Below are 13,328 nucleotides of genomic sequence, written 5' to 3' on the forward strand. Positions count from 1 at the left end.
ACACATACACACACACACACACACACACACACACACACACACACACACAGTGTCCTTAAATAGGGCTGCATTGTCTGCTGGGAATATAGTTTAAATATTCTTACTGCAGTGACTAACACGTGGGGTCAGACAAGAAAGCGGAAGACCCTCATTGCGCACATTCATCCTGCATGTCGTGCATTTCTGACAATGTAAAATATGGCGCCTATTAGTGGCATTTACACAATTTTACCTCACAAGAGAGTTAAACACTGAACTGAAGTGAAATCCCTCACTTTTAACCTTTTGGAGAGACTGTCTTCTCATTTTTCGATCATGCGTAGGATCTGTTGAAGGGTGTTTTGCTTGAGATTAACAACAAGTAACGTGTCTCAAGAATAAATGTGATGTGTGTATAGTCATGTGTAGGCCTATCTGTTTCTGAGGACAGTGTCTCCTCACTTATTAATGGATATGATGTTTTGTGTCACCCAAATCACAAAGACATTAATGATAACAACACAGAATAAGAAATATTGTTGGGTGACTGGCTGTTTTGCTTGTCAAGTACTGAAGCAAAAGCAAAAGATAAGCCATTCATTTGAATTTAACTGTGCAAGTCTATGCAGAATGTTGCTTCCATGCCAAACAATTGCTACAAAAGTATTCTGAAGCATTTTGCCCACAGTGACCTATCTTTGTTCAGTGTTGAGCAGTTTTTGTTACTCACTAGATCACTCTGATGTTAAATTACATTACGGCGGATCACAAATCAGCTGAGCTGATCCAATATGGCCAATCAGAGTAGAACGTCTTGTGACATTAAACTCATTACCTCATTTTAGTAGAATGAAGACTTCGCAAGAATATTACAAATTATTATTAGTATTAAATGTGTCAATTATGTGTCATAATCAGGTAGCCGGCATTCGAGGCATGTTGATTACCAACAAACGGCAAGGCAACCAAGTAAAGACCTTCATCACCTACAACAAAGGAAGAGATTGGAGGCTCCTGCAAGCCCCAGCAACTGATCTGGATGGAAATGAAATTCACTGCATTTTGGTAAGATGCAGTGACCCCAATGCTTGTGTTTAAAACTAGATGTAAAACAATCAAAATGCATAATACCACCAACACAAAGTGCAAAGTTCTTTTTTTTTCATTAAATCTCAAAATTTGTATGAATCAAAGAATAAAGTACCTTAATTTAGTGCATCTCTGGATCTCTGGATAGGGAATTTATCATTATCAATGTGTATTGTATCAGTCAAAAAACATGCTGTACACGATTGAGTAGAAATCGATTTGTTAATTTTAGAACTTGGATGAGAAACTGTGACGTCACCTGAACTGGTATTTTGCTTACACTGTACCTCTTAGCGCTAGTACTTTAACAGTTACAGACCAAATTCAGGGGAAAATTGCAGTTTAGGTGAAAACCTGTTCCTACTAAGAAATCCAGGTTTCTGCAAATGTAGCAAGGACTGCATGAAGCCCAGCTAGACAATGTATCTATGAGATTTTCTTTATTTACACTACTATCCTACCATGCAGTTACAACAGCCATTAAAGGGAATTTGCTCTATGCTCATGTTAGCTAGCAAAATGGATGACGAACGGTGCAGGACGACCAAGTGCGACATGAACGCAGTTTATTGGATAATGAAGGGAAAGAGGAATAGGAGGACTGGAGCGTCGACAGGAGTGGGTGTGCCCAAGAAGCAGCGTCAGAGCGGAGAGCAGCAGTCGTTGGTGAGCGGGCAAAGGGCTTCGCTGAACCAGACAGGTCCCAGGTGATCGAGAGCAGGCAGAAAGGTCAAACCTGAAGGAAAGCGAAGCAGAGTGAGCAAACAGGCGGATCATGGTCAGAAACAAGAGACAGGTCAAGGCAGGCAGTGTTCAGGAATGGTTGGTCAGTCTGACAGACAAGCTAGATCGGCAACAGGTACCAAGAGCAGGGAACAGCACGGGACAAACTGAAAAAGTGTGACTGGAGAAGTACGCTTAAGGTGGCGTCTTGATGAGTAGGTGATGTACAACAGGTGTGGGCAATGAGTGCAGTTCTGGAGGGGTAGGAGCAGAGAAACAGAGCTGTCCAGGGTGCTGACAAGGCAGACACATGCCAGTAATCATGTAGATTAAAGTAAATTATTTTAACCTGAAATTAACATTTACGAATCAGGCAGGCAGGCATCGTCCGTCGTCATAGACATCAATACATAAAGCATTTCATCTGATGGTCGTTTTAGCTGTTTTGTCTGTTTTGTTGTACTTCCATAAAGCTACTGAGTACCAAGAAAAGCACAATATGAAATAATGTATTATTATTATTATTATTATTATTATTATTATTGTCATTATTATTATTATTATTATTATTATTATTATTATTATTATTATTATTATTATTATTATTATCATAAAGCCCCAAATATAAATTGGCTTGCATCACAGCTGTATGCTGATGTTTGTAATAATCCAATCCACGTCAAAACCGCTTAAGAATTTAAAGAGTTGTAATAAACGGAGCGAAATGCAAACACTGTCTATTGAATCGTATGTATGGCTTCGGCAACTTGCTCCCAAGAAGACGCATGCAAGCTAACCCATGCAGCGATTGCTGCGAGGACTATTCAACACAATTTTCCAACATGTGCAATAACCGACCCAAATTCTGCAGTTGGCCACAATGCAATTTGAGTCCCTAGTTAAGGTAAGCCATTTGGAACAAAATAAAACACAAAAATGAACAAATCAATTCCGTGGTGGCAATGCTGTTCAATACATTCAAGTCAAGTCAAGTCAAGTCAAGTTTATTTGTATAGCCCTAAATCACAAACAGTCTCAAAGGGCTTCACATAGCCAAAATTGACAATTATTCTCAAAGTAAATTAATATTTGGCTTTGAACAAACATTTTGAACTATGTATGGTCCAAAATATGTGCTATACATATACCGTAAGTCTTCTGAAATCAATAGGGAAATTTACATTTATTTTCCAGGAAATACATTGTCTGCCCCACATATTTATATAATTGTATATATATTTGTGATCCTGTTTTGGTCTTATTTTCTAGCCTTCCTGTTCACTTCATCTTCAACTACAAACTTCAGACAACCCCTACTTGTCAGGCGCAATTTCCACGAAGAGCTCAGCACTGGGGGTTATTGTTGCCACAGGTAAGACAAACGTTGAAATGAACTATCCATTGTCAAATAATAATTCAAACGATTTGAATTACAGTACGTGTCAAGACAAAAATATAAAAGCAAGCATCTCCCTCTCAGAGAGAAAGTGCATTGAACATAAGCAGATATTGGGGGATAGCCATTTTCCTTGAGAGAAGTAAAAATAAAGAATAGCTCTTTAAAAACAGTATAGAATCCCGAGGTAAATTAAGGTGCCTTGATCTGCAAACGGTACCAGCATTTTTCCCATTTGCATCTCTGTTTCTGTCCACACCCTGGGGCCAATTTTTGTGCCCAGCTCAAGTCTAGTCCTAAGTGCAGTCTGTGCGCATATTGGTAGGATCATGTCTTTCACCTTTACTCTTCAAATTCTTTTATTAGACCAATGTGTTTTTATCTTAAAGTAATTTAAGGTAACACTGAGATACTTTTACTTGAATTTGAGTGACAAAAATCTGCTTTTATAATCATATTTGATAAGTTTGTATTTAATTGTGGCTCTGATCAAGCATTACTTAATGTTTAAGGTTATACATCATATCTAGACAAAAGAAAATCACCATCGCTGTGTTTGTACACTATGTCAAATGTTGCATTATTGGGCGGAGTGACATAGCTAATCTGTAATGATTTTGGAATGATATGGCCAAGGTTAGAATAATAAAGAATGCCCCCCACCAAAAATAAATACTAGTACTACTACTACTACTACTACTACTACTACTGCTATTACTACTACTACTACTACTACTACTACTATTACTACTACTACTATTACTACTACTACTACTACTACTACCACTACTACTACTACTACTAATAATAATAATAATAAGGGGCGGCTCGGTGGTGCATTGGTTAGCACGCCCACCTCACAGTTAGGAGGGTGCCGATTCTACCTTGACCCTCCCTGTGTGGAGTTTGCATGTTCTCCCCGTGCCTGCGTGGGTTTTCTCCGGGCACTTCGGTTTCCTCCCACATCCTAAAAACATGCTTGGTAGGCCAATTGAGCACTCCAAATTGCCCCTAAGTGTGAGTGCGCGTGCGGATGGTTGTTCGTCTCTGTGTGCCCTGTGATCGGCTGGCAACCGGTTCAGGGTGTCCCCCGCCTACTGCCTGATGACTGCTGGGATAGGCTCCAGCGACCCCCGTAGGGACAAGCGGTATAGAATATGGATGGATGGATAATAATAAGTAAACGGTAAAATATAAACTACATATTGGAGTGACGCGACTGACATGGTGTCCTGAGGCAGCCCAAGCTTAAGTGTCGCTTCTTGCATGCCTGTATGTGCGTGATCTAATTCTTTGTATGCCGTGCAACACAAAATATACAAAAAATTTCAAGCTGATTTTTTCCTTGAGGGATTGTAATATGCATGATAAAAAAACCACTTAAATTATACAGTATATAACCAGTAGGTGGCCAACATTTTTCTTTTGCGCTTTATTGGTGCGGTGTACTTTGCTTGCTGCACCTCTTAAGACATTATTTGCAAAGATCGTATTATGTTGTCTAAAAGCTTCATGCATCCATAGGGGAGAACTTGCGGTCTTCTATTATTTACATGGACTGAAAAACAGTTAGAGCTCTGAGAGTGGAGCATGAGAAGCATTATAATCCCATAGATGGTGGGATTGAAAACTCACCTTCAAAAATCAGTTAAACACAACTCAAATATATTCATGTTATAAACCAGATTGATCATTTTATTCATTCATTCGTTGATTATTTGATTGCCTATTTATAGCAAGTTAGCCTTATTTTCCTTTTTAGGGTTGTGGTTATTTTGAGGGCCGCATGTTGTTCCAAGTGGCTAACTGCCTGATTGTCAAAGGTTCTGGGTTTAAATCTGGACTTTGACCTTTCTGCGTGAACTACTGTATGTATGTTCTCTGCATGACTTTTGTCTGAGTACCGTAATTGCCGGACTATAAGCCGCACCGGATTATAAGCCGCACCAGCTAAAATTTAGGGATATTTTATTCATTCATTCATTTATTCATTTTTTTTCTTACATAAGCCACACCGGACTATAAACCACACGTGCACACGAGTTTTTTACAAAGAAAGACAGTACATAGAAAGCCTTTTTAACGTTTTAATAACATACTTGAACATGTCTTTCTTAACATTGCCTGTGACGCAGCAGTAGTACCGCAGCAACGCGAAAGTGTGCACGCGAGTTATTAGCGAAGAAAGACTGGACACAGAAAGTTTTTTTTAAAGCTTTAATAACATACCTTAACATTTCTTTCCAAACACTGCCTGTGACGCGGCAGTAATACCGCAGCAACACGGAAGTAACACAGCAGCAACACAGCCGCAACACGGTAGCACAGCACGAACAAGGCTGGTTAAAAAAAACATACCAGTAAAAGTAAAAAAAGAGCCGTCTTCATCTTCCTCCTGTGCCCTGAAACTATCGAAGTCTTCCTCCTTAGTGTCCGATTGGAATAGCGTTAGATATCCTTCGCCTCGCACTTTCTCAGTCTCTCTTTCGTCGTCGGTTTTATGCATTTCTTCGAGTGTGAAGAGGTTCTGTTCATGGTAATCTTATTCATGCACGAAGCGCTAAATTATATTAAACTAGCGAGCAACACGTATTGCTTAAAAGCGGCATCATATGCATTTCTTTTATCCCCCATAATGACGGTTTGTGTATAAAAGCTTCCTGTCTTTGTGTGAATGCGGGTGTGTGCGTGATGCGCGAGACGATCACGTCTTCTTCGGCGCATTATCTCTTCTTCGTCTGTCTCGCTCTTACTTCCTGCTAGAGCGCCCCCTGGACCCCGGAGGCCGTAGAAATCCATAAGTACGCTCCAGAGTAGACACAAGATAATGTCATCAACATCGACTGTCTTTGGCTTAAAAGCGGCATCATATGCATTTCTTTTGTCCCCCATGATGACGGTTTGTGTATAAAGGCTTCCTTTCAGTAATGTCCGTCTTGATCGCGTGATGCGCGAAATGTAAACACAAACTAGCGCGTCTTCTTCGGCGCATTATCTCTTCTTCGCCTGTCCCGCTCTTGCTTCCTGCTGGAGCGCCCCCTGGAGGCCGGAGGCCATAAAAATCCATAAGTACGCCACGCCGCCGTTTAAGGTTCAAAGTAACCTTCTGAATAAAATGCATTAAAAGTTCACATTCATTACTACTTGTTTTTGGGGAGCAAAATGTCAGAAGAATAGAATTTAAATGATGATTGATTGGGTTTTAATACAATGCAGATTACTTCACTGGTTTCTTTTATATCAAACAAGTTGTTATCAAACAACTTGTTTGATTTAAAAGAAACCAGTGAAGTGATTTAAAAAAAAGGAAAAACAAGATTAACTTAGTACAATTACAATGCAGATTGTCCAAACAGCGTCACTGCTTTGTGTAATCTCTGAGTGATATGGCAGAGTAAGAGAAAGGGTTTAGAGCACAGGTGTCAAACTCAAGGCCCGGGGGCCAGATACGGCCCGCCACATCATTCTATGTGGCCCGCGAAGACAAATTGTGCATCAAATTTGTGTGTCATTACTAGAATTGCAAATTGTCTTCACTTTTAATAATAGTTTTTTTTTAAATATTTGACCAGTTTTTACTCGTCTGATTTGAAAACGAGTTATTTGTCAGTTTGTTTTGTAGCTTTTACTGTATATAATAGTGTTAAGAGTAAAAGTGATCAAGTCATCACAAAAATCTCGAAAAAAATCTTATATAAACCGCACCTGACTATAAGCCGCAGGGTCCAAAATTTTGGAAAAAAGTTGCGGTTTATAGTCCGGAAATTACGGTACTTCCGTAAGATTGAATGGTTTTCTGTCTATATATGTCCAGAATCTGAATAGCGTTAGTAGTTGAAAATGGTTTGATGGATGACTTTTTTTCCCCCCGTGTTGCACTGTGCATGAACGAAAGCGAAGTGAACAATAATTAGCTAATGACTGCTGCTCGTGCTGGTTGTCGTCAAACTAGCAAGAGAAGCTTTCAAATGAATAGCAGTTGAAAGCTATCACGAAAGTACATGTATGGCTTTGCTCCAATATCTATCTTAATATTTTAACAATCTGAGTGAGAGAAGAATAACTTGCCAAGTTTTCATCAGTTTTTTTTTGTCTTTTTCCTTTATTTCTCTTTTTTCTTTTCTTGACATGATTAGTGGCTACCCTCCGAAGCTTTGATACATTTATCCAACCCAGGCACAGAATGGCAGTAAGATACAGGGATGCCTACTTTCAGCATGCTCCTGGAAGCCAGCCTTTCTGAAGGAAATGTTGATGTACTGTTGCTTTTATGAGTTGTAATGAGTGATGAGTAAATGTCCGTTGTATATCAGATAATGATTTTATTGCAACTTTTTTCAAGTTTAAAAAAAAAAAGGACAAAAAGATAATAATTTTATGGTATTTCTTAATCCCAAGTATGGAATTGTATGTTGTCTATTAGATGTTTTGTTCTGTCACACATTCTGTTAACGACAGGGAATATTGGAGCTGAGCTGTCCTACAACAATGTTGGCATGTATATATCATCTGATGCTGGAAATAGCTGGAGACAGGTGAGAGCTTCATAAAAATAGTTCAGGATTTATCATACCAAGCAGAACATCTTTTGTAATAATCTCACCTAACTACCGTATTTTTCGCACCACAAGGCGCACTGGATTATAAAGTGCACCCTCATTGAATTTTTTATTTTAGAAATTATTTCATATATAGGGCGCACCGGTTTAAAAGGTGCATAAAATAGAAGCTATACTGCAACAAACTGAGGTTAACTCGGGCTGTGGTATGCATCCACTTGCCAATAACTAATGAGCCCTCTGTAAACAATCGCGTTTCTCAAACTATCTCCTGTAAAAGTGATTGGAACTGACTAAAGTTCGATCTAACACATTGGTACTGCTTACCGTATTTTTCGGATTAAAAGTCGCTCGGGAATATAGGTCGCATTAGCCATAAAATACACAATAACGTGAAAAAAAACATATACAAGTCGCTCCGGAGTATAAATCAAATTTTGGGGGAAATTTATTCGACAAAATCCAACACCAAGAACAGACATGAATGAGCAACAACAGGCTAAACGATAGGTATGCTAACGTGACAAAAACTGAGAAAAAGCTGAGAACGGGCCTGACGTAACATTCAATTCAGTTATTCAAATAACTATTACATAAATAACACGTTTATAAAACCATCTGTGTCACTCCACAGCAAAATATTCCACAGGCCCATATAACGATATATAAATTATATATCAAAACTATTATATAAGCTATAATAATATCAAACCATCTGTGTCACTCTAAATCATTAAATCCATCGATCAAATTCCTCGTCCTTTGTCAACAACGCCGTGCGTGCGCCCTGACGTCAGCCTCGTCGTTATTCCACAGCTCTAGTATATAAGTATATAATAGCGTTAACAAAGTACAAGGAAAGATGTGGATTTGGTAAACGGCTCTTTATTTAACAAAACAAGAGTTCAACGAGCCAACAACTACTGAACTGTAACGATGAAAACATGTACACGTTGCTACACGAAATAAAATATATCAAATAACTATAACATAAATAGTTCACCGCCACACGGCCCCAAGCACCGTCGTGGACTTCCAGGCGTGTGGCGGCGTGGACTTCCATCCCCGGAGGTGGCACTTCCTGCCACGGAGGTGGAAGAGAGCTCCATAGAATAGGACCGGGCGTGCGTAAAAGCCATGTCCGAGCCCCATCCACCGTCCCAGACAGCCACCCGGCCGTGCGCCAGCCCCCGACTTCCATCCACAGAGGTGAAAGAGAGCTCTGTAGAGTAGGACCGGGCGTGCGTAAAAGCCATAATAGTTTTTCAAACCTCCTTTGTCACTCAAAATCATTAAATTCTTCAAACTCTTCGTCCTCCGTGTCACTTACAAACAAAGCCACTAATGATGCCGGTAGTACGTGGGGCCCTTCGTCATCTTCGTCAGCCCGTGATCAAATCTTTGTCCTTTATGTAAACAACCGCCGCGCCGCTGACGTCACTTGGAATTCAAATTACAGTAATCCCTTGCTACATCGCGGTTCCTTTATTGCGGTTTCACTTTTTATTTTTTTTATTTTGAAAATTTATGAAAAAAATCACATATCGCTCCTCAGTATAAGTCGCCCCCCCACCCAAACTATGAAGAAAAAAACCCCGCAACTTATAGTCCGAAAACTACGGTACTTATGTTTCCGTTCCGCATCGATCTGTAAATTTACTCGAAACATTAACGGAGCAGCCTATTTTGAAATGAAATAGTCTCGTGCGTATAGCAGCTATCATTATAACAATAGCCACCCGCAAACTCCCATGATCCTCAGCTCGCAAACTCCCATGAGCCTCAGCAAAGTGTCATGGCGGCCCCCTGTAAACAATCACGTTTCTCAAACTTTCTCCTATAAAAGTGATCGGAACCGACTAAAGACTGATTCAACACATTGGTGCTGCTTGTTTATGATTCCGTTGGATATTGATTGGTAAACGTACTCGAAAACATTAACGGAACAGCCTATTTTGAAATGAAATAGCCTCCCGGGTACAACAGCTATTCAGTGACGTCCCTTGACCACGGTTGCAATAATGCTGGGAAGCGATGCGACCTTGTAATTTACTAGTCATACTAAAACGCACTGAATCGTTTTGGCAGAACGCTGTGTACAACCAGTATGGATCAACAAATTCATCAATTGATCCATATATAAGGTGCTCTGCATTATAAGGCACACTGTGTTTTTTTGAGTAAATTTTAAGTTTTTAAGTGCGCCTAACAGTGCGGAAAATACGGTATTTTTACAGTGAGTATTTTCCCCTCTTTATGGTTACCTACAAGTTGTTATTAAAGGTAGCAATAAGCGAATAGTTGTAGTCTCTAAAGGTGCCTGTCAGTGGGCATTACTTGTTAATTTTCTTTTCATTCTAAGATATTTTATGTGTGATCAATGTTCAGATTTTTGAAGAGGAGCACAATGTTTGGTTTCTGGACAAAGGAGGGGCCCTTGTTGCTGTAAAAGAACCTTCTGTGCCAACCAGACACTTATGGTATGTTAATATTTTCTTTTACATTTATATTGCTTTTTATATTGATTTTTTTTACTTGCATTCTTAGCCACACAGTTAGTAATTAGTTTCTTAATTAATGCAGACGACGTGGTGCTGTTGGCTTCTTCAGGCCGTGATCTCCAGCTCTCACTGGAGCGGTTCGCAGCCGAGTGTGAAGCGGTCGGGATGAGGGTCAGCACCTCCAAATCCGAGTCCATGGTCCTCGATCGGAAAAGGGTGGAATGCCCTCTCCGGATCGGGGATGAGATCCTGTATCTTGGGGTCTTGTTCACGAGTGAGGGGAGGATGGAGCGTGAGATCGACAGGCGGATCGGTGCAGCGTCAGCAGTGATGCGGACTCTGTACCGGTCCATCGTGGTAAAGAGAGAGCTGAGCCAAAAGGCAAAGCTCTCAATTTACCGGTCGATTTACGCTCCTACGCTCACCTATGGTCACAAGCTATGGGTCGTGACCAAAAGAACGAGATCACGGATATAAGCGGCCGAAATGAGTTTTCTCCGCCGGATGTCCGGGCTCTTCCTTAGAGATAGGGTGAGAAGCTCGGTCATCCGGGAGAGACTCGGAGTAGAGTCGCTACTCCTCCACGTTGAGAGGAGGCAGATGAGGTGGCTCGGGCATCTCATCAGGATGCCTCCTGGACGCCTCCCTGGGGAGGCGTTCCGGGCATGTCCCACCGGTAGGAGACCCCGGGGACGACCCAGGACGCCCTGGAGAGACTGTCTCTCAGCTGGCCTGGGAACTTCTTGGGATCCCCCGGGATGAGCTGGATGAAGTAACTGGGGAGAGGGAAGTCTGGGAGTCCTTCCTGAAGCTGCTGCCCCCGCGACCCGACCCCGGATAAGCGGAAGATATTTAGTTTAAAATAATTTATTTTTGCTAAAACGAGCGCTTCCTAAAAAAAAAAAAAAAAAATGGTTAGGCTCATTGAAGACTAAATTGTCCTTAGCTTTAAATATGAGTATGAATGATCGATAAATGCCCCATGCGGAAGGCTGGCAACCAGTCAAGAGTGTATTCTGCCTTTTGGCCAAAGCTTGGCTCCACCTCACTCTCATGAGGATACGTAGAATAGAAACTGGATGTAGTAGATGAATGCATGATTTATGAGCATTATGGTGTCCTATATGTGACATACACGTAGCTATGTATGGTACAATAAGTAGGTACTGGGCAATCTAAACGTTTTTTTTTTTTCGAAGCACTTGTCACTAACATTCAGTCATTTCAGCCTCATTTATTGTGTTCATGAAAGCTCTACATCCAGAGTTCCCAGACTGAGGTCTTGATGGGTAAAGGGAGCAATAATGTAAAATTGGTGGTCCCATTTTTGTGTCTGCTATTGTATTTATTGTGAAAAGAATCCCCCTAGTTTATTTGAATGCATGTTGTGTTGTGACGTCAAGTAGTCGACTTGCTTTTTGAGTGATGCATCAGATCACTTGCCTATGGCTGGAAATATGTCTTTTCTTATTTTTTTCTAATCGCAAGGTGACCCCAACACAGAGGCTGGGGGGGGTTGATGAAGGCAAGCCAAGCGCGAGCGCCTCTTTCGACATTAAGACAGCGTATATATTTATTTTGTTACCTTCTGGCAGTATTGATGCTGGAAAATTGCGAGAATTATTTAAATTTGTCAGAATTGAACCAACAAAATGCTACGCTGAACTGAGGAGACGGCAGAGCCAAGATGGCTGTCAACTCCGCTGTGTCACTGCTCCCCTTCGGCTCCCTTTCTTCTATGGTAATATGGCTGTGCCCAGTGTGTCTCCACAAATTGGCTCGATGTTTTTGGATACAGTTTTTCTTGAAAAACAATGTATATTTTTCCTTCTGAGCTCCACAGGTACACTTTAACAATTAACACATTAACCTCCTTGTCATCCAATTGGGAGAGGTGTGTCAGTGTTTCTCCCAAAAAGAAGTAAACCAATTTCAGTTTTCCCAATTTTCATCATCACAGCTCTAAAATAAGTGTGATGCTTTTTATCCCACAACCAATTTGGTTGCCAGATAAAACAACACAACTACTACCTTTATGCCGCCTGCATATTGCTGTGGCGTATTTAACTAACTTTTTGGGTACTCAGTAAACACTTTCTAACCCAGAATCTCATAATTGGTGTAAATCTGAGCTATTTGTGCTTTCAGTGTTTTAGCCAAATGAAAGCTCTGAGGGATTTTGGCTACTGTGACTGCTTGCTGTCTCTCCATATTTGTGGCTTCAGCAATGTCTCTGCACGCTACACTCAGGTCCTCCAACTTCAGCTCCAGTGTTGGGCTGCTGTCAAAATCAATAGAGCTCATTCCCCAAAATGATGAGGGCACCCCTCATATGGGCTTCCTTCTCTTCAGCAGTTGCGCATGAAATAATTCTACTTTTAGTGGATCATGTTCTCTCTATATTTGTTGTGGCGGACCTTTACTTTGATAAACAGATGGCTATAACACCATTTATTGAAGTGTTCAACAGTTAATTACAAAGAGACTGTGAGTTGTGTCTGTTGAAAGGAGCGAGTGATTGTGATCTCCACCTTAGTCCTCCCTTATGAGTAAGCTCTAATAGAGACTGTGATCTGTTTTCCGTGCCATTTCTGTTGCTGGGTTTTTGATGCGAATATGTTTTGACACACATATACAGGGTCAGCTTTGACGAAGGGAGGCAATGGACCCAACACAGCTTTTCCTCTGTGCCTCTGTTCGTGGACGGCGTTTTGGTAGAAGCTGGGGCAGAGAACCAGATTATGACGTAAGTCGAACACATTCCCTAACTGCAATCATCAGTATGTTTCAAATGATTCCTTTTTTCAGCCTGTGTTACAATGTTTAAAGTTAAAAAACTGTTTGGATTTGTGTGGTAATGCGGATTAGTTTTTGCAGAATTTAAAGGCTAAACAGAAACAATAAGGTGCTATGCAATATTTTTAGGCATGCTGACTTTTGGTATTTTGAAGCAATATTTTGAAATGTCAGTTTAAGGATGATTTGGGAAATTTTGTTTCACTTTCAATGGCAGAAAAAAAAAACTTCAGTGTAATACAGAAAACAGTTACTGCAAGTTGTCTTTTGGCTTTCAAAATAAAC

At 40.6% G+C, this 13,328-nt stretch overlaps 1 protein-coding gene and 1 long non-coding RNA gene across 3 annotated transcripts in view; one reads left to right on the top strand and one right to left on the bottom strand.

The window, feature by feature from the left end:
- Positions 1-13,328, top strand: part of sorcs3a (sortilin related VPS10 domain containing receptor 3a) — a 357,551-nt gene that overhangs the window by 271,909 nt on the left and 72,314 nt on the right. For both annotated transcript variants that reach the window (XM_049721519.2, XM_049721518.2), the window contains exons 10-14: positions 898-1,044; positions 3,061-3,163; positions 7,646-7,722; positions 10,135-10,226; positions 12,886-12,993. In XM_049721519.2, the coding sequence (XP_049577476.1) occupies positions 898-1,044; positions 3,061-3,163; positions 7,646-7,722; positions 10,135-10,226; positions 12,886-12,993 (527 nt within the window). The remainder of the gene's footprint in view (positions 1-897; positions 1,045-3,060; positions 3,164-7,645; positions 7,723-10,134; positions 10,227-12,885; positions 12,994-13,328) is intronic.
- LOC137840309 (uncharacterized) overlaps positions 1-13,328 on the bottom strand; it is a 112,946-nt gene that overhangs the window by 9,207 nt on the left and 90,411 nt on the right. The gene's annotated exons all lie outside the window — the stretch shown is intronic.

Source organism: Syngnathus scovelli, chromosome 5, assembly GCF_024217435.2.
Source record: "Syngnathus scovelli strain Florida chromosome 5, RoL_Ssco_1.2, whole genome shotgun sequence".
NCBI lineage: Eukaryota > Metazoa > Chordata > Actinopteri > Syngnathiformes > Syngnathidae > Syngnathus > Syngnathus scovelli.